Raw genomic sequence first — 22351 nt, 5'->3', positions numbered from 1 at the left:
TGCAAATATAAACAACCAGTGAAAATTTCATATATATACGTTCATTTGTTTTAAAGTTACACTAAAAACCAAAATCAATTTTCGAGAAATTTTTACTTTTGACCCCGCCAAAGTACCAACTAGATTCACTTTCCTATCAGAAAAGTTATTGTCAAAGAAAATCCAAGCATTTTTACTGTCCTAAAAGGTGATGAAAGACACAAAAATAAATAAAAAAAAAACACACATCATTATAAAATCAATACATTTATCGCTTCGCTCAGAATCTAAAACTCTCAAGATATACGTGTAGTAATGCTTTTGATTTCAATAGAAGTTTAGCGTTGAGTTTCCACCGTGATTCAGTGGAATAGCTATGGGGAGTGCTAAACAAATTTCATCTATCTACAAAATTTCAGGAAAGTTTAAAAATGTTTTCAGTTTTCTGTAAACCTATTACTTAAGACCATATATTAAACTTGTAATATATATGGAGGTTGCTAAAAATCTAAAATTGTATAAACCCACGTCAACTGCAGCATACCAAACTTACCAGGGATCCGAGTACGCTATACAGCAAATGACCAGTCCCTACAAAGAAAAATTCTGACAACGCAACTGCTGAAACGCACGATACTCCAATTGAGTAAAATCAGCAAGGCTCTTCTTAAAAAAAAAACGCTTGCCAAGTCAGAGATTAGCATGTAAACTTTCTTGATTCTTAATTTTTAGAAATATATTAACTGATATCACATCCAAGTGGTATAACAATTTGAATCCAGAAAAATGTCGGTGTGAACAGCCTCACAAAAAATCATTTTTATTTTCATTTAGTGAGATAGATCTTCGAAACTGGAGAGCGGATTTTGTTGTTTGGGGTCTTGTTAGATTCACATTGGCTAGGAGAAGTGCACCGAAGATTTTCAGAACTTTACCTTTAATAGTTAATTCACTACAGAACTTTAAAAAAAATTAAAACACATTTTATTGGGCGTTTTTAGATGTTTTTTCAGCTTTTTAACCATATAGTGAATTAAAAATTGAAGATAAAGTTCTGAAATTCTTCACTGCACTTCTCCTAGCCAATGTGAATCTAACAAGACTTCAAACAACAAAATCCTTTATCCAGTTTCGGAAATCAACGTCGTTAAATGAAAATCTAGCAAAAAGTAACTCTTTTTTTTCTACAATTTTTAATTCCACATTTTATATTTACTTGTATCCCTTTTTAATGAGTGAACAACCAGCTTTCTAGCTATCATAGTTTAGGAGAAAAGTTAAAAATAGAAATGTTGGGACTGTTCACGCCGAAATTTTTATGGATTCGAATCGTTATACCGTTTGGTTGTGATATTAAATCTCCCTCAATAATATTTTATATTGAAGCTAGCTAAATTATCTACCTACTCATCATTACTGAGTTACAATTTTATTATTTTCCTATTTAACACAAATTCTTGAAGTTTTCAAAATGTACACTTTTTTCATTTCAATTATCACTTTTACTCGATTAAAAATCAAGAAAGTAATAAAAATTACTTTGAATAATGATCATTAATTTACCTATGTCTTTAATTCACGGTTTTACATCGAGATATAATATTATACATAGGTAATTTGTAATTAAGTTTTAGTTATTTGCAACGTTATATCCCAAACTTCCATGCTAAATTTGAATTAAATTATTAATATGGATTCAAATATTAAATAATTGTTTTAATTTAAAGATCTTTAAACGTAATAAAAATATGCAGGTGAATTTTTAAGATTTCCTACTTGCAACAAGAATAAATTATCCTTTTTAATTGAATAAGAGTGTGCTCAGCAGCTTGTGAGAATGATTTATAGAATAACAATGTACAAGCACTTAAGAAATTTAGACGTACAATTTTATTGACATCAATTTTTTGTTGTAATTCTAATTCACTTTACACTGATATCATATAACCAAGCCAACAGTTTTGAAATGATCGATTTTACATTACTTTTGATTACCTATTACATATTATTTTTCATTTGAATTGTTCTTATCGATAGTTATTAACTCATGACTTATATAAAGTTATATTAGAAAAAGCAGAAATATTTAATAAGTGTTTACACTTTTAGCATAGTATACGCAAAGGTCATAAGTCATAACTCATAGATGTAGGTATATCATTATGAAAAAAGTGGATTTAGAGGACGATTAACGTACATAGAATAAATGGATCTATATAATAAAACATAAAAAAAACAACCCACCTCATCAGTTTCACCAGTTTGGCTTTAACCCCTCCATTATAATACATGTCATCAAGTATAACGGATTTCCAATATAATAATGAATGGATTTGAACATAAATTATACACAACCACACTTTCCTTGACATGGAACAAGCATTCGACAAAGTTTGTCACCTAGGACTACTATATAAACAACACAAATTAAACCTACCGACATAATATCTTTACAATATAGACTAATAATTTACCACAAAATATACCTTCCATATACGAATAGGAATCGAATCTCTCAAATACTCTCTAACTTTATTTCAAATCAATAATCAATTAATTCGTTGGAATTATAAAGACTAGTCAGTTAATAAATATCTCGGAATCACCCTCGATGAATAACTTGTTGGAAAATACAAATCAATAAACACTTAACCAAGCCTATACAGTATACGTGATTGAAAATCTTGTATCCATTGGTAGTATTGGTACCCCTGGTGAACTCATCAATGTAGATTATATATCCAGTACTACTCTCCACATCAATCATAAAAATCCTCCTAATAGCTATACGCATTCCAGAGTATCTTAAACAAAAATAAGTAAGCTGAATAAATTTCGTAGAAAAGCCCTCTGGTTCATGCAATCGTGCATAATAAGCAACTCTAAAACGATACCGGATTATCGCGTATATGGCCGATTGGATCAAAGAACATGTCAAGCAATTATATACAAAATTCAATTCTAAATAAAGCTATATAGCTCTATATAACAAAATTTGAAATTAAAAAAACGAAATATAACTGACTGAGACTTTAATTATTATTAGAATCTAGTAATATAAACTAATTTGTTCATATTTATGTATCGGAATTAAACTGAATTAAAATTGTATAGCTAAATAAATTGTATGTTGAAATAATTAAATCAATATAAAACAAAACAAAAATGCCTGGAACAATGCAAAATATTGAGTAAATAATAGGCAAGGTTAGAGCCTGTCGTGACCAAATTTAGTTAAATAAAAATTGACGTTTTATCATTTTTTTTATTAATGTATACAACAAAATACTTTTCATTCGAACATTGATGTATCTATAAAATCGATTACCTAAGATTTTCTTGATTTTTGTTAAGATAAAGTATATAGGTAGGTAAGTGTATTAGTGTAGGTACCTATAACACATCCAAACCCGAATCTTAATTTTCTATTTACTAGAACGAAAACTAATAACTTAGTTTATTATTTTGACGAACCGAAACAGGAAATATCCATTAAAGTTCCAGTTCCCTATACATATATTGTTCAGGTTATTTGTTTCACGAGTGATAGTTGGCCACAGTTCATCGTAATTGTAATGAGAATGGACAAGTATTGGAAAATCAATTGATAGGTATAATATGGTGTTTCCTTGAAAATGTATAGTTATAGTTAGATCTGTTTGATGTGATAGTCGTTTCAAATGAAAGTGAGACGTCAGTGATACGAATAAATAATGAAAACAAAATTGTAGTATGTACATCACAGGGATGAAAGAAGATAGTGTTTTTTCCACTAGAATCTTATCAATTTTAGAATCAAACGCATGAAGTTATGTTATATATACGGTAGGACGATAATTTAATAATTTTAATTTTAATCATGCATTAGTTAGTGTTTATAGCTTTGCATAAATGCCATAAATATATCACACTAGTAAAACACATATGACATATTATAACTCAGTTTTAAATATTATGTTATATATTAATATGATGGTAAGGTCGATATTACTATTTAGAAATAATTAATGCCTTATATAATATATTGATTATACATGGGTGTATATATGCATAGGAGTAATTACCATAAAAATAAATACCAACGTTATTTCTCGTCCTTTTGAAATATCTAAAAAAGTTTATAATAACAAAAAGTGTTGTGACATGAATTTGATTTCAGCGGTGGTTTTTTTAAGAAAAGTGCCGTCAAGTTAAGCTTATGGGAAATTTTTAAGCAAACAATGGACTCTTAATTTACATAAATTCACTGTTGAATATTAAGTATAATTTATAAAAACACATCTTATATGACACATTTGTGTATATTTATTACACATTTGTTGATTACACAACCAAAATGATTTAAATAATTTATTAGTTTTAATACCTTTTATTTTTATCTTGAGAGGTTTGTCCACCTAATAATTATAGATGTATTCGTATTCTTATACACAATTGTAGTGTATGTTTATAGTGTATTTTAATTACAGTGTAAAATGTTAAAAGATTATTCCACGCGGACTTTGTAAAGGTAGGTAGTTGTCAAAATTCATGTCAAAATTGTATTTATTTCAGAAGAATTGAAAAACAAATACAATTTGTAAGTTTATTTTACATTATATACAGACAGTTATATTTGTTAGATTATTTAATGCAAAAACGTTGTGATTTCAGTTTTTTAAACAAATACGTTTATCACATAACCTAAACATACTTTTTTAGATTTTTTAGATAATACACAAAAAGTAATAACAAAAAAAATTTTTTTTTAGTACTTACCTTATATTTTAAGAAAAACACATTTTTAAAAAAGAACATTTATTTAAATACGCTGGGATGCTAAACAGTTTTTTTTTAGCACAACATGTACATTTAATTAATTCACTGAAATTTTAGATAATACCTTCTTCCAGCGATGAAAGTGGATGACTAGAGAAACATAATATGATCGTTTTTTTTCGCTATTTCCATCTATTAATATAATATCATGTCTCGAAGACAAAGGTGTTATTGCGATGAAAATTTTTCAAAAATTATCGCGTCATGCGTCATGCGTGCTTCCAAACGAATAAGTTGTATAAGAGAATGCAGGAAAACTGTCGAAAATCTTTTATTGCCGAACACGCACATTTATTCGAAAAACTAAGTCAGGTATTTCATTATCTGCTAGGGTGTCAGGGATGAATTAAGATTTAAAAATAATTCGGTCCTTATCTGACCGCCATCAGAAGCTTTATAGTATTTATAATGAGGCTTCAGGATAAAAAAACTTTTGAGTTGTCGCTTTCATTAAAACAGAAGTACAGAACTGTCACACTATCACACATACCATCAAACATACAAGTTTAAGTGAATAATATAGGCAAGTAAATTACAACATACAATTTAACTTGCTTAAGTCAAAGAACTATTGAAGAATACCTTTTCTATGATTTTGTGAGTAATTTATTGTAAAATACAATAATTTATAAAATTGCCAATATTATTAATTTCTAAGATTATGGTAAGTATTTACTATTTTGTTGTTGAATAACAAAAAGTATTTGAATCATTTGAGTCGTTTGCAAAAAATTTAGAACATCAAATATTTGTACAGGCACTTAAAATCAATCATCACTGCTTCTAAACAATTGTAAAAACGTAAATGAAACGCTATATTGACAAACTAAATGTAAAAAAAATCATATTATATTGATTTATTTTTAAATAAATATCATTCAAATTTTAAATCATAGACCTTTCATCATAATTAATATATTCACTCAAGATAATATTATTTATATAACATTATATCCTAAAAACAATTTAATACTGTATTTACTATTTATACTTTTAACAATCAATGAGCATAAATATCACTATATTATTATATGAACGTGACATAATAAAATACAGTATGCATTTTATGGTCTATACTCTATAGGGTATCTATGTAGTTTAAACAATACTATAAGGTATAAAAACAAATTTGATGGGTACCTACCTAATCATAATAAATCATGTGTTTATGTCTAGGATATTTTTCCGTAGTGAATTTCGTCGAATTAAATGGTGAAATAAAAGACCATGGGGCATAGAGGCATATTATTCCTAGTACCGTATAATATACCAAAGCTATACAATCAATACGAATTGCATAGGATATAATATTTTAGTATGATAAATGATAATACTTATCATATTGTTCGCGTCAGTACAATAATCGTAAAAATAACTTAATTTGAATATTGTATGGTAGGTATTTTGGACTACAAAATTATGTCCGTTGAAACATTATTAACAGCTAGTATATCCGTTTAATATCATAAATGCGTACTATTTCCTCTGAATATGTTATTTGGAATAGCTAAATAATTAACTTGATAATAGCTTGTCAATATTTGTTATCATTTATTTCATGTTTGATAGGTGTTATTACCTATTTTATTGTTTTTGATATTGTAGGTATTCAACTAATGATATTGTTAAATAAAAAATTGCGATGAAATATAGTACCTATAGTGTATAGTTTTTAAAATTTATATTGCAATTTTTATGTAGATAATTGCCACAGGTAAGTAGTACCTAAATACTATCCAGATGACTAACAAACAATTAATTTTTATCAATTATAATTATAATTATTTTGACCATTTTTTGTTTTATGATATCAACGAGTATAGGTACTGCCTTACTGGTACTTATCCTGAATTAAAATACACTTGCATCGTTTGACTTTAGATAATTGTTTCGTAATATCTTATTTCACACACAATGTCAAGTGTATTTTAACGTTTGTAAATTGAATTTAAAGGCTGTTGAGTTTAACGTCAAATGTATTAGTTGTCAGAGAGACAAAATTAATTATAGTGAATGCTTTCATCAACGCTGTTTTCGATTTGAAAGATATAGGTACATTGTTTAAATAATTACATTTTAGAATATATCTCAATTTATTTGTAGAACTCTTTTATGTAGGTATACCAAAATATATTTGTGGGACTGAACTATACGCCTGCTTAAACAAATTGCATTACATTATAACCCTACAAAAAAATTTAAATTTAAATGTAAAAATTATTAGGAGTTATTAAAATATGGACGATTGACAAAAATTATTGTGTCTTTTAATTTTAATTTTACTTTTACATTTTATAGTTTATTAAAAACAAACGTTTATCTTAAAAAATTAAGATAAAAACTATTTAGTCATCCAATAATGTGTGATAGTAATGATTTGTTACAATTCATAAAACACGAGATAAAAATATGAATATATTTTTACTTAAGTAGAAAAGGTTACAGCGTTTTTTATAAATTCATATTTATTTATGTTTACAATATTGTATTCAACTATTATATTGTGAAATGATAATAATATATTATTAGTTGGTCGTTAGTAGCAATTAAGGTGCATTCTATTATTAAAATGTAGACATTATTTTCATGTTTTAATTTTAGAACTCGATTTGGTTCCGATAGGCGATAATATAGGTAATGTACCTACTAATGTATTATAATTTATATGTTAATAATAGGTAGTAAAATGCATTCGACTCACCGTTATTATTCGATGCGTTTTCCCTTACCTGCAACAAAATTATACCATTATTAATGTTAATATATAACTATGTTTTTTTTTTATTGGCATGTATAATTATTTTGTCTATTGGCTCAAAGGATCATATAGCAATCAGGAATGTGTAAGGCGCTTCTTTGTTATACTTGAAGCAAATTTGATAGGGGAACAGCATATATTTTGTTATTACGACGAACACGAAAAATAATGTAAAATTAAAACTATAATATATACAATATACATTATACTTGATAATAATGTTATGAGTTGCTATGGTCTAGTCGTCATTTCGTCAAGACGAACGCATAAATCATATATAGGATTATAATCATTATTTCAATAGAATTTAAAATACACGTTGATGATCCAATATGTCTTCTCAAATAATTTTTGTTGTAGATCATTGACATAATAATATACAGGTAAGGGGGGACGAGATGGCCGAGCGGTCTAACGCGACGGATTCGGCACAGCCGGTCCGAGTTTGATCCTCGACCACCGGGCGGCATTTTTCTCCGTGCAAGTCACGGTGTCCGGAAAACAAGTGCCGCCATCCCCCCACCCGGGGCACGGCAGAAACCTACGGGTGCCCCATTAGAAATTCTGCCAAAACACAACACACACGTGTACCAACCTACCCAATATAAAAACCTACAGTGCCCTCCCCCACACCCAATGGCCTATGTTGCCACGGTTGATACCGAGTTGCGGTCGAAATTATAACAGGTAAAAAAAAAAATCCGAGTTGCGGTCGGGATCAAAACAGGTTAAATATCAAAATACTATGTTTTAAATATTGACATAGTTACATATTATTATGCTAAATACAAAAATGAAACGGTCAATATACAAATTTTGAATATAAAATATAAAGTAAAGAAATGCATAAAGAAAAAACTGTATTTATTCATACAATTTTGAAATCAAAAACATTAGAACAAGATAATGCTTTTTTGATAAATTAAAAATATTTGAAGATTTTATTTGTCATACGTTTACATGGCAATAGTAAAATTCTATTAAACCTATTAGGTACGTAAACAACATTTATTAATATGACAAATATTTAAAATTTCAAAAAAGGGGGACCCTCGTGTTAATACCCCTCACTTTGTTTTTTGGATAGCGCTGGGAGTTTTTGTGCACAAACGTCGGGATCTGGTGCACATTTCTGCACAAACGATGCACAAAATTGGATAAGAGCTCATCGGATAATCGATAACCGGATACTGACCGCAATTAAGACGTTAATTTTACCTTCAATATTATTAAGACCGCAATTCGTCTATTGCGACCGCAACTCGGACAATACCGTTGCCGCGGGTTACCCAACAAAAAAAAAAAAATATACAGGTAAACCAGTAAGGCATGGCAGTTAAAATATCCAACTTTTGTTCTAATCAATTTTTTTTTTATGTCATTTACAAACACGAGCGTTGCACGTAGAATATCACTTTTTATATTTTTATTGTTTCATACTGAAAACAAAAAAATTCAAAATAGCCAATTTGTAAATCTGGTTTTTAGAAAAATGTCGACTGTAAAAATATATATTTAAGTCATGTAGTTTATTTTTTGAAATCTCATTAATTTGTAAAGTTGATACAGTCGTGAAAATCATTTAATTTCAAAAAGTATAAACTTTTTTAAATATTATATTATAATTTTTAAAAAGCTACTTATTAAATATATATATATTTTTTTAAAGGGTTATTACACAAAATCATAAAGATCATAAAAAACAAACCACTTGCCTTAGATAAATGTTTTTACAATCTAAAGACCAGAATTACAAATTGGCTATTTTAAAATTTTCAAAAATACTTTAAATTGAATTTAAAATGTTCAGTATTAAAAAATAAGAAATTTGATATTATACGTGTAGCGTTCGATTCAATAGGTTAATTAGAAAAGAAAATTAACAATTAATATTGATCAGAATAAGTTATTAATTAGTTATTTAATTTGTCAGGTCTTACTGTTACACCCTGTAGTATACCTATACGATATACATGTCCTGCTTCTGCAATTTAAGGACAACGTTAAATACACTTTATCTCATTAATACAACGAAATATTATAATTTAATTTTATAACACGTTAAATTATAATTACATTGGTTTTAAATTGTAAGTAAAATATAATAATATTAGGTCCAATACCTATGTTTCTATTAATGCTCAACCATTAATTTACAAATCATATTATAATAATACTATCATTGTATTATATTGTCAAACAAGTGTATAATATATATGCTACTTGAACTATATTAATACATTTTATGATATTCATTGTTCTCGACTACTGTATGAAATAGCTCCGAAAATGAGCAAACATTTTGTCAGTGGTTACATACGACAGCGTTGATGAAACATAACCCGTTGAAGCCTTGATGGTGTGGGTTGTGAATTTATTATTTACCTGTCTTAGGTATTTGCACAAATTTACCACACATGGAAAGCATTACCAAAAACCGCATAATAAACACATAGGTGGGTAAAATATGTCATGTTTTTACTTTTTTTTTTCCATTTAATCTCCTGCATGTATTAATGTATTATAGGGCAGTAATAATATTCCACTGCAGTGAGAAGTGTGTCATATACACAGACGGAAATGTCAAACTAAAAAATTCCATCAGCAGGGTTATTAATTTAGCTGTATACGAAATATTTTAATCTCGAATTCCAAAATTATTTTCATCACAATGCGGTTTAATAATGATGTTCATGAATCTTTATAGTAATTACGAATGGTTGGAATATCCCTACTTCGCTCACTTCCACTGACAAATTAATATAATATGTTTTTTTTATTATTGTGTGAAGGTGGACGAATTGGTGCAATATTTTGGTACAAGTATAAAGACACCTGCAGTTACGCTGAATAATGATATAATATGATTTAATATTTACCATTACCACCCTAGATGTAGACAATTCGATGTAATGTCACAGCAAAATCAATTTGTTAAAGCTATACTATCATATAGCAAGATGTGTCCATACTCGAAAGAGTAGAAACATTTTTTTTTTAAATTCACAATAAAATGAGGAGAGGTTTGCGGGTGTGTAAGTTATACATATAGCAATATACGTACAATGTACACGTGGACTGACGCATACCTGATGTTATACATGAGTGTCTGATACGCAGCCGATAATAATATAATAATTCCATCAAAATCCAATATTTTAATAACCAACCATTAACTATTACTATACGATGATGTTGCAGCAGTATATTTCGTGGAATTAAAATATTTGTTATGAGTTTATAATACAACACGAACACTGTGGACCGATCGACCACGTACAATATAATATGACCTTTACAGTTTGTATAATGTATTTGTGGAATATTAATTAGTGGTGGGAGAAAGGGGGGGGGGGGGCTACAGTGATCACATAGTACAAACTGTAAAAATATTGAATTTGTATGTACAGGATAACGTTTTTACTCATCTCTGGATTTATTATCCGTATGGACTATAGAGTGTTTGGCTCCTAAAACCAAATTGCTAGTGACTCATAAGATTCTTTCAATTGTCTTGATATTTTCGCTCAACCGATTCAAAAATAGTTTCTGAGCCCGACACGTCCAATGGCGTCGTATCAGGCTGTTACGTGCTGCCCCTTCAGGGATCCAGAATGATGATGATTTGAAATGAAATGGTAGTCAAATTTGAATAGTAAATGCAATGTTATTTATTAGAACAGAATAAATGTATAATATCGTCGTTTGTCGTGCAGAATATGGCTGAGTGTGGAGTGAAGTAGCTCTTGTTGTTAACGGCTGTGGTCCAGGTGGCAGGTACATCTGATTATGCTGTGCTCCTGGCGTCCCTATATACGATGTCGGCTCCTTGTTCGACACCTCGTAATGGCAATTATGTTATGCTCGCTCAGTTTGATTAATTGTAAAGTGCATTTAAGTGGTTTGCTGAAATGTTCCTTATATGGAATATTTTGCAACTACGAGATCATAACATCTCAAGGAGAAACGCTTCTGCCCTGAGTAACAATTATATACCAACACGTGAATCGATTACCTATATACATATTATATATTAGTACGTAAAGCTATTCCTTTACAAGGCTTTCGTTTAGAAAACCATAGTTATTATTCTTCTCGATATATTTAATGATATTCTATTATTGGTAATTGGTAAAGAATGAGGATTCAGGCGATAATATTATTTTATATTCGTTGGTCGTTACAGTCGATTTCCGTATCACGGAGTGTATTGGTGAGATTCGATCGGTGTAATACCAAACTGTTCTTGGATTCTAAATAGTTTAATGGATAACATGGATGTATAGACGGATGCCGTTGATATTTTCCGTTTTAACGATGTTTTATTCTACTAGGTATATGAATTTTAAATACCACGACAACGGAGTTACTTTATTAATGATAAATGATGATACCTCAATCGCAGACAACTTTTCATGTAAGATTACATCCATTAGGTATAATCGTAGTCCGTAGATAACATACGGATATAAATAATAAAATATTTTTACAAATAAAATAATACTTTAATGTAATAATTAAGGTATAAAATATAATACTACTTACAAGTCAATTATTATGGTAATTACGTACCTACTGCAGTGTAGTAATGTGTTCAAATGTTTTAATTCAATTTTAACACGTCTACATAAAACGAAATGTATATTTAACACAATTGCACACGAGTCGATTGACATACCGGGTACTATCAAATTACTAGCAATATACTCGTAATAATAACGGTTTCGCAATAAATTAGGTACGTTGAAATAAAATTATATTACTTGTGAGTCCAGTGTAATTTTAGTTTATAACGTCTTACACTATCTATCTATAGGTACTATAAGAGTCTGCTGCACAAAATAGTACTGGTGGACCTCTCTTTCCCACAACAATTCGACTGATAACGTTGTCTCTTTTCAACACAAAGTGCATGTGCACCATAGACATATATGTTTATATATGTCTATGATGTGCACGACTCAGCAGTGCAGCCAACTGTGTTTTTAATTATTTACGATCTAATATAAATTATTTAACGTCAATTGGTTATTCGGGCAGATTAGGCATGCATCAAATCGAATTTTCGAGCATTGTTTACCAGGGTGGCTGAGTTACACTTACTGCAGCGTGTTCCACCCAAAAGGAGTTGAACAATCATAATTTTTTTTTAAGAGTTATTATATTTTACGGTTGACTAAGTGCGCGGGATCAGCTAGTACATAATAATAATTATTATATTATATTATATATATAGGTATTATTGAATTATTAATTTATTTTATACAAATAGTTTTTATTTTAATACCAAATAAAATAAATAAATGATATAATGAATATTCAAAATTTTATAAATTACGATGTACGAGCATTATAATATTTGATTGGATATTAGAGCCCGTCGAAAAGATTTATTTTAATTATAACAATTCACCATAATTTATTCTCAATTGCTTCGAAAGTCTAATAATTTAATCAGATAGTTTTAATAGTGGTGACTACGTCTTTTTCGAGACTATATATGGGTGGTTTTAGAACTTAATTCTAAATCTATAACGGGCACATAAATATATCAATTAGATAACATGATAATGAAAAGTGATGGGTAAGTAATAATTAGTATTTATTGTTTTCAACTATGGTTAAAACACCATTCAGTATGATATACTGGAACTGTTATTGGTAATTGGATTAAGTTTTTGTACGTCCATTGTAAATTATCAGTATACGCGAGTTCAGACGACAAAAGCACACGGCGAAACAATAATAAAAACAATACAGGCAGGTACATTTTAAGTAATTAAATAATTAAATAATTACATTTTTATATAACCTATAATAATTAATATAAAAAAATATCCTGATGACATTTATTTTATTCGGCAATCATTAGGAAATTAATTGCGTTTTATTTTATTTTATCTCAAAAATTTCACTATTTTTAGTTACGAGGAAAATATAAATGAAATACTTATACTGCTTTCTATCCTTTTTGTGTTGTTGTTGTTGACGTTTGGAACTAAAATATCAGCCCAGAGTCGCTCACTACGTTTATAGTAATGCATGGCGCATGCATATATTTTGTTTTCACATTTATTAATATAATAGTCTAATACTTCATATCAATGTGACTTATACTCACAGAGTAAACTTTAGTGGCACTTTGAGTTACACAGTCTGTCTGTTATGTGGAATGTATAGTTGTTTGTTTTACATTTCATTTTGTAATACCGTTTTTCAAAACTTAGAAAACTAGTCATGCTGTTTGTTTTGCCGGCAACTTTCCATGGATCTATTTTATTTTTAAGTTGACTTATATAATAGGTTGTAAATTGAGAAGTTTGTTTATATACATAAATTTATTCCCTTTCTATTTCTGCAATGAAATATATGACTTTTATTCAAAATACTGCTTCCAATATGTTTTGCTATTCATTTTCTGATATTTTTTATGTACATAAAGTGAATAATAATTATTATATTATTATACACGTATTTTTTAATACATAGATAAAATAATATTTTTAGAGATGCCTACATATATAAATATATTATACTTCAGATACAGAATACTATATTATTGTTTGATGTAAATTATTATTTTAAAATGTTCGCTTTTTTTTACAATACCATCAATAAACAATGAACAAGAATTGTATTCATTTATTAAGATATTTAAAAATATATATTTTGTTTTAAACCGTGATTATTATTTATTATTACTTTATAGGTACTATAGATCTGCGGATACCGGTAATTAGTTTTTTTTGCTGTTATAAATTGTAACGTCTTATAATTATACAATCAATCACTTGGAGTTGCCCACTGATGAGCAAGCGTTATTGTATTATAGTGAATTAAATTAATTCAAACAAACGGATGATTCTTTAAGAAATTATAGGTAATTGTATTATTATAATTAAACACTTTAATTATTTTTAGTTTAATTACTATGAAAGAATAAATAATACTGTCCGTGGTTTAAAAAAAGTATGACTAATAAAATTATCGATTATTATAATTATATTTGAACAATTTATTTCACTGTGAACTATAAAATATTATACTTGAGTAATTCATATGCAGTGTTTGTATTTATACCCATGCCTGCTTGCAGTGATATATTTTTATTTGGTTTTAATTTTCGAGTGCAAAATATGGTTATTGTAGATACAATTAATTTTGAGTTCGATTTGATATGGTGTAGAACCCAAAATGTAAATATTATGACACCTTTTCTATCCCTGAAGCATACTTTACACGCCATTAAACATTGATTTGAATAAAGTCACTGACTTATTTTTTATTGAGTTTATTTGAGAATATGATGGAAATAATCGTGTATACCCCACAAAAAAATTAGCCGTTTAACATTACTTTTACTTACATTTAAATTTTTTGTAAAATTGGCATAAGTTAGGCTCATATTAATAAATATGTATAACTGAAATACCATACCGCTGGTGTAGTTAACTAATCATACATCGTTGCAATGATATAAAAAGTTATTAAGAATCACAGACTTGTATATAATATTCTGTATTATATATAGAAGTTTGTGTAAGTCTGTGTTCACAGTTATTAAAGTTTTAATAAGGATTCCTAATATGTTTCAACTACACAAAATTTCAAAATGTTTAAAATATTTATCTCAGTAGTTTCTATTAAGTTATTAAGTTATTAATATTGTATAATATTAACGTCTGTCGGCTAAAATAAATATGGCCAATGTGGGTTAGGAGGGAGCTAAATATCCTCTTAACCAACCCCTGACTATGCTTTTGGATGGGCTTAGCAACATTTTAGGTGAATTCCTGTGAATATTTTTAGCTGTAGCAGTATTCTATCAAATATAGATTATATTGTTCTGGCTGTATCGCCCGACTTCGCCTAGGAGAAAATGAACACACCTAAAATTCGGTGCTACGTATATCGGCGTATCTCGGTATTAGATAATGTCATAAAGACAATACATTACCTACTAATCATTATAGTAGGTAATGTAAATGTCAAAACTACATTTTTTCGATAATGCAGTTTATATAATTCAGCTAGTCGCGTGACTCGTGGTATAAAAATAAAGTGATCGGTGTTTTCCATACAAATCTCATGAATTTAATATTAAAACTATAGTTTTACATATATGTAAGTAAGTAACAAAATGTATATTAATCTGTAGTTTATAATTTCGGTTAGTCTTTATCTATGACAGAGTGGGTAAACGATTATAATATAATCGGTGCATGTACATTTCTCGCAAACAACAGACATTAAAAGTATATTTCAAACAACAGGAATTGCATTTTTCTAAATAACAATACAATTTGAAATAATATATCACTTGGAGAAGTATTTGAAACAATTCTGTGAAAAAAAATCGTTAAATTATTTAAATGACATGCTAAAAACCCGTAAGATTTAAATACAATACACCCCCTCCCCACCACCACAGACAAAAAAATGAAAAATCGGGTGATATGGTGACACACGAGAAAGTCTTTGGAACAAGTCTGTGAAAACAAAATAGGCTAAAAAAATTGCTATAAAAACAGGCCTGTTATTTTATATAGGTACATAATAGGTATATAAGGATTCTAGTTTTTTTAGAAACATATTACGTTGAATGAGACTAAAAAATATATATCATTGATAGAAACGAGGAAAATATTAAAAATTCATTGTGTTGAATACCTAGCGTTAGAAGAATTGATAACACGATTTCCATAATATATACCTTATAGATTATTTATAAAGATTACAAATGCGATCGGGAATTGAATATCTGATGTGAAATTGCATTCTGAACATTACATATGTGAGATTTGAATCATTTTTAAATTACAATGTTTATGATTATAAGCGCAGACATATTTTTTGTAAGTGATATTTTTTACTCAAGTCGAAAAATATTTTCATTTCATAAGTATATTGATGTGTTATCATTTAATTTATCAGCTGTTACGGTTGAATTTTCTTTCGTGATCTAAATGTTATTTATTTTGGTCATGTCTGTTTGAATTATTTGGTATTATATTGAAGAACATTTTTAAAGAAAAAAAATTGTAAATATTGTAAATATGTGGAATTCATTTTTGGAATCCAATTACATATTTTAAGTATATAGGACATAGGTATAATTTAGGACATTGTTGTGATATGTTAAATAAAACAACATCCATTGTTCCTCGGTTCCGTGGTTTACTAACTATTTACTATACCCATCGTGAATGTACATTTTCTAATTTACTTTACGAATTATCTTTATGAAATTCCATTAATGATAACTGTACGTTAAGTTGTAGGTATACACGTTCTCATGTGTATGCTTTTAGAATAGTTAGTTCAAAGTGAATTTCTATATTTGTCTCTTAAATTCACGTGCAAATACTTTAGGTATCCAAGTAAAACTGCGTGGCATGCCATAATTTCCACTTTCTCCTAAAGGGGTTAAAATATTATCTTCTTACTTTGTAACTTTGGGGGATAAAAGTTTCTGTTTAATTGCCCTTAAATGTCTAACGATAACGAAAATTAATCATCGGTGTAATATTAAATTCACACTGCGCGCGACAAAAATGTATTCGAATAAAGTTTAAGCTTAATTATACGAAGATTTAATAATAAAATATTATTTTAACTCTAATAGCTTTTAACTCATATTTGAACGATGGTATATATTGTGGATTTATATTTGTTGTAAGTAACCCTCAAACTGCAAATATTATAAAATACTCTGATAAAAAATTTAAGAGGACTTAATAATATTATAAATTATTTGCGCGTGAAAGAACAACGGAAATAAGAATATAAAAATATATGATCAATTTACATAAAAATGTTGAACCATTCTAAAATAAATGAATCATGAATTACTGTCATTAATAATAATAATTAAATATTATTACCTATTTATAAGTATTTCATTTCGGACATGAATGAACCGACGAAGAATTCAAATATAATTTTTTTTGTAAACTATTTTTAAATCACAATAGTAAACATATGTATGTACAAAAACTAATGATAATTTTACTTAAGTATATTGAACAAAAATATTAAGTTAGTCTATCATCTACGCCCCTAATGAATATTTTTTCTTGATTTTATTTATAATATACCGATACTTAGATCATATAAGTTATATTAATTAGCACTATTTCCGGAAATTAAATTCGTTCTATGAGTGTTTAACAAGTTCAAAAACCAAAATAGTGTTAGAACAATGGAACCTCCAGTTGATGCTAAATATGCAACTAAATCAACATTTATTTTAGGTACTTACCTACCAATAATAATACGTTAAAACTAGTTTTCTTCACTTTTAATTTAATTAAAAAATTCAAAAGGCTTACTATATCTTTTTATGAATTTATAGATACGTAATTTAGTATTTACTAATAACGTATCATTAAGCAACGTAGATATTATTACGTATAAACACATCATATTTATTGTAGCTAAATATGTATTTTAAAATACAATTTAATATTAAAAATTTCAGCCCCATTATTTTTTTTACCATAAAAAAATCGATTAAAAAATGAGGCGATGGTAATCTTTAGAAAAAATGCATAAAACTTTACTAGCAAAATAGTAAACTAATTGTAACCAATGTAAAATATGTAGGTAATTTTTTTACATTTAATTTTACATTAATAAGCTTTAAGTTTTAATGATTGAATATAATAGAGTTCACTAGGTATTACCTACTCATTAGTTATTTGAAAACGTGGTTGTTAAAGGGAACTATAATTATTATAATTACATTTTTTCAGTTTGCCAGTTTGGTTTTGTTGTTGTCTGCGTATATAGTCAAGTGCAAAATATAGTTTTTAAGATTGTTACATTTTAATTAAAATGTTCCTATTTGCTTAGAAATGTATTTAATATCTATTTTCAGCAATTTTTTATTTATAATTATTTATACTTACGTATTTATCAAATTCTGTACTAATCTTTTTTTCAATTAATACTCGCTTAGTGTTTCTGCCCTATGAGATCGTATACCTACCTATTTAATAAAAATACGTCAAAAAGTTCCAACTAAGAGAATTAATTTACGTGTGGAACAATAATCTGATAACGTCCGTCGGCCAATGTTATTTACCGGTATGGCCCGACAAAATGGGATCGCCAATTACTATTTTTAGAACACCGACAGTTGATAAATCTAATATCGTAATTAGTTGTTAGTGGTTATATTGGCTTATCGTTGTTGATGCTACGTTGTTGCAACCGCCACGTGCGATCGTATCAACCGCATGGCGTTTTTCGAACCTTCATCAATTTTCCGCAAACTTCAATCTCGACCCGACGGCTGCACCACGCCATTATTATTTATCCCCTCTCCTCTGTTCGACACACCACCCCGCAGACATTTTGAAAAGGACTTTCGAACGCGTAGACGCAGACTTTAGAGTTAAGAGGATTCTTTAACTCTCGGACACCTACTATTAGGCGATCTACTTACGTTATAATGGCCGTTTTTAAATTAATCGGAACTGTATAATTATTATTGGAAAAACAGCGATAACGGTGCTGAGGAAACTCACCACACCTTGATTAGAAAAAGGGAGGGTCCTTGCACGGGCAACAGCGTAACAAGGGTGGTTAGGGTGTTGTATATCACTACCACCACATCCATTTTTTTTTTCGTCACGGATCCCTTGGTTGTATATTTTGCAGATACACTTGTGTTTATATTATATAATATACAATATACACAAAAGATTATAATATTATTATAATTTGTACCTACCTACTTTTTGAACCGCACCGATCGTGGTGAAGTAAGAATAATAATAATAAAATAATAATGGTATCTGGCGGTAGCAGTGCAATAAATTAAAATTTAAATAATACACCGTGTTAATAACATAATGGTCTTGTGCCAATGTGGTACACTCGCTGTTTTATGCTTAAATACGGGTAAGGTGGAGTGGGAATGGTTGAGTGATCTTAATCCTATAAAATAAGTACCAAGCCACAGAAAAAATCATTTCCTAGAATTTCCTATGGTTTTTCTTATAATATCTTTAAGATATAATTTTACTTCCATATTTTAAAATATACTAAATGTACTTTTTTCAATACATTACATTTATAAATACTGGTGTATAATAATAATATAATGGTACACTAACATCTAACAACACTACATATTATACTACGACTGTTTCAGCCTTTAGGTGTAGGGTATAAAATATAAATACGGTCAATTCAACACGCCAATATCACTCGAACGACACATAGAATAATTGATTCCTACTTCCTGTTATTAGTATTATATTCGAAGTAACAATGTATTTACAGACACAAACAATTTGTATAGGCGATTTTGATAGAATAGGTGTTCACTTATTTATGTTATTGTGCTCGGAACGTAACGTCCGAGTCGATTTCGGGAAAATAAAATAATTAAACCGTACCTATAATATTTTTCCAATCCTGTTTTCGATGATTCGCCACTTCGTCGAAAACTGATGAAATTTTATAATGCTTTTTTATTATATTTGTTATAAATTAATTGATTTAACTTTCACTAAATGGGTTTTTTCGGGGGAAAAATATTTTTAAAAAAATTAGCAAGTCTACAAGAGTCTTGCAGTGTCTTGTTTTGGTCTTATAGTTTTGTATAATCAATCTTGATCTTGGCCATGGTATAACCAGTACTGTTTTGGTCGTGGTCTTGCTGCAAGACAAAATACTAATTTGTTCTCGTTAGTTGTAGAATATAATATTCAATTATTACAACTGTAATTTAATTATTTTATTTATGCGAACAATGTATAAACGCCCCAGTGAACACTGAGGACAAATTAAAATTAAATATAAATAGTAATTAATATTATGTTGTACATTATTGAAGTAGGTAATATTGTTACTGAAGTAATAATTTGTATGGAGTTTAAAAAATAAACATCAGGTTTTATACCTGCAGTTAGGTAGGTACTTATATTTTTATACGCTACGTGCTTGTCGGTATTTGAATTATTAGTTATAATTTAAGTTGAATTTAGTTCTGACTATGCAAAATACATGCATTTTAATTATACTAGTTTGTTATGTGAAACCTTATATTCATTTTTTAAGCCTTGGGTATTAAAATGTAGAATTGTACAAATTTAATAACCGTAAAATAGTTTACTAATGTTCGTACTTCGTGATCTGTTTTAAGTACATACTACATTTATAATTATTATTTAAATACACAAGACATGAAAATAAATGTTATTGAAAAACACACTTACGTATAGTTGAATAAATTGGAGTTGATACAGTGGAAATATAATAATAGATTATTCCTCGATATTTAATTTAATTGAATATATGGGTTCAAATATTAAATGGTAATTATTGGTCTCTGAAATTTGATGATTATTGATTAGCTTTTGCGTCATATTAACAAATGACTAGTAGGTATTTGACGAAGAGGAGTTTCCAAAAATTAACAGAAATTACCTTTGATTTAAGTCAATTAATACGAATAAAACAAAAACCCATAATGTAAATTTTAATTTTAATTTTTAATCACATAAGTATCACAGGTGTTCAGTTAAAATTATAATTTATTTGTTTATCTCATAATTGTTTAGTTCTTTTCGATTCTCCATTCACAATCATTTTTTTATATTATCTGAGACTTTTTTTATGCCTGATAATCACCCAATTAACCAACTAATAAACTTTACTAATAACCCAAAAACGATTAGGAGAAAATTATAACGGTTTTTTTAAGTAAATTGTATATATAATGAAGTGACGATACCTATATAGTTTGTGTCTATGGAATAAATATTGATTTTCTGCTAAATATAAATTATACACTATATTCATCCAAAATGTAGAAGTTCAAATGTGTGATTTATAATATTATGTCACTAAAATAATAGTTACCTAATTTACATTAATTTACATTATAACCAATAGACTGTGTTATAAATAGTTTTACATTCATTATCCACCTTATAATATTACTTTAGCACATTTAGGATTCCGAAAAAATGCACGTTAGACGACGTTTAATAACGTTTTGTTTAAGTACGAAACTAATACTTACAAGACTGACGACATATTGTAATATCAAAATTAGATTTAGATGTTTCAATTTGTATTACTTAGTTGAATTGGTTACATATAGGTGCATGGTTATATTGATCTAAGATGTATACATAATTTAAGTGGTAAGTTGGTTATAATAATTTCTAAATAGCTAAACAATTTGCCTCTCCTAAAACTTTAATAATTTCCTATTTTAATTAGTATTTTTTTCCGTATGATAATTATGAGAGTTGCCCTCGAAGAGAACGCTATAACGAGCGAACAAATTATGAATTCAACATTTCAACGTGATAATATTATCTTAGCATTTGTGGTATTCAGATGCAGATATTTATGCTGTGAAACAGGATATTAAGTCACTTGATGTCAATATAACAACTCGAATTGCCTAGAGGGTAACTGTAACGTTATACTCGTATAAGATAAGAAAATAGAACTTTATGAAACATTTCAAACAATTTGCTCTAAATTACTCTTGGTATCTTATATTCTTATGAAATACGGTATATCTATAGAGTATAGACAATAAAAAAAACAAAAATGCATATTATTATATGATATTATTTTATATTGCTAACATTTATTAATAAAAAAAATGTATATTAAGAAGAAATACGGATAGGAAACAGAGAAATCCATTAGAGAGGAGGAGTCAACGTTTTTTTTTTTATTATAGTAAGCTTCGGCTACTACGATACCCGGCAAGGTAATCATTTAAATCATTAAATAAGTTAATATAAATAATATTATTTTCAT

At 28.1% G+C, this 22351-nt stretch overlaps 1 protein-coding gene across 5 annotated transcripts in view; it reads right to left on the bottom strand.

Annotated features, from left to right (window-relative positions):
• LOC132950428 (uncharacterized) overlaps positions 1–22351 on the bottom strand; it is a 180790-nt gene that overhangs the window by 35637 nt on the left and 122802 nt on the right. For all 5 annotated transcript variants that reach the window (XM_061021883.1, XM_061021882.1, XM_061021881.1 and 2 more), the window contains one exon: positions 7499–7526. In XM_061021883.1, the coding sequence (XP_060877866.1) occupies positions 7499–7526 (28 nt within the window). The remainder of the gene's footprint in view (positions 1–7498; positions 7527–22351) is intronic.

Source organism: Metopolophium dirhodum, chromosome 8, assembly GCF_019925205.1.
Source record: "Metopolophium dirhodum isolate CAU chromosome 8, ASM1992520v1, whole genome shotgun sequence".
Classification (NCBI taxonomy): domain Eukaryota; kingdom Metazoa; phylum Arthropoda; class Insecta; order Hemiptera; family Aphididae; genus Metopolophium; species Metopolophium dirhodum.
This window is presented reverse-complemented; position numbering and strand designations above follow the sequence as displayed.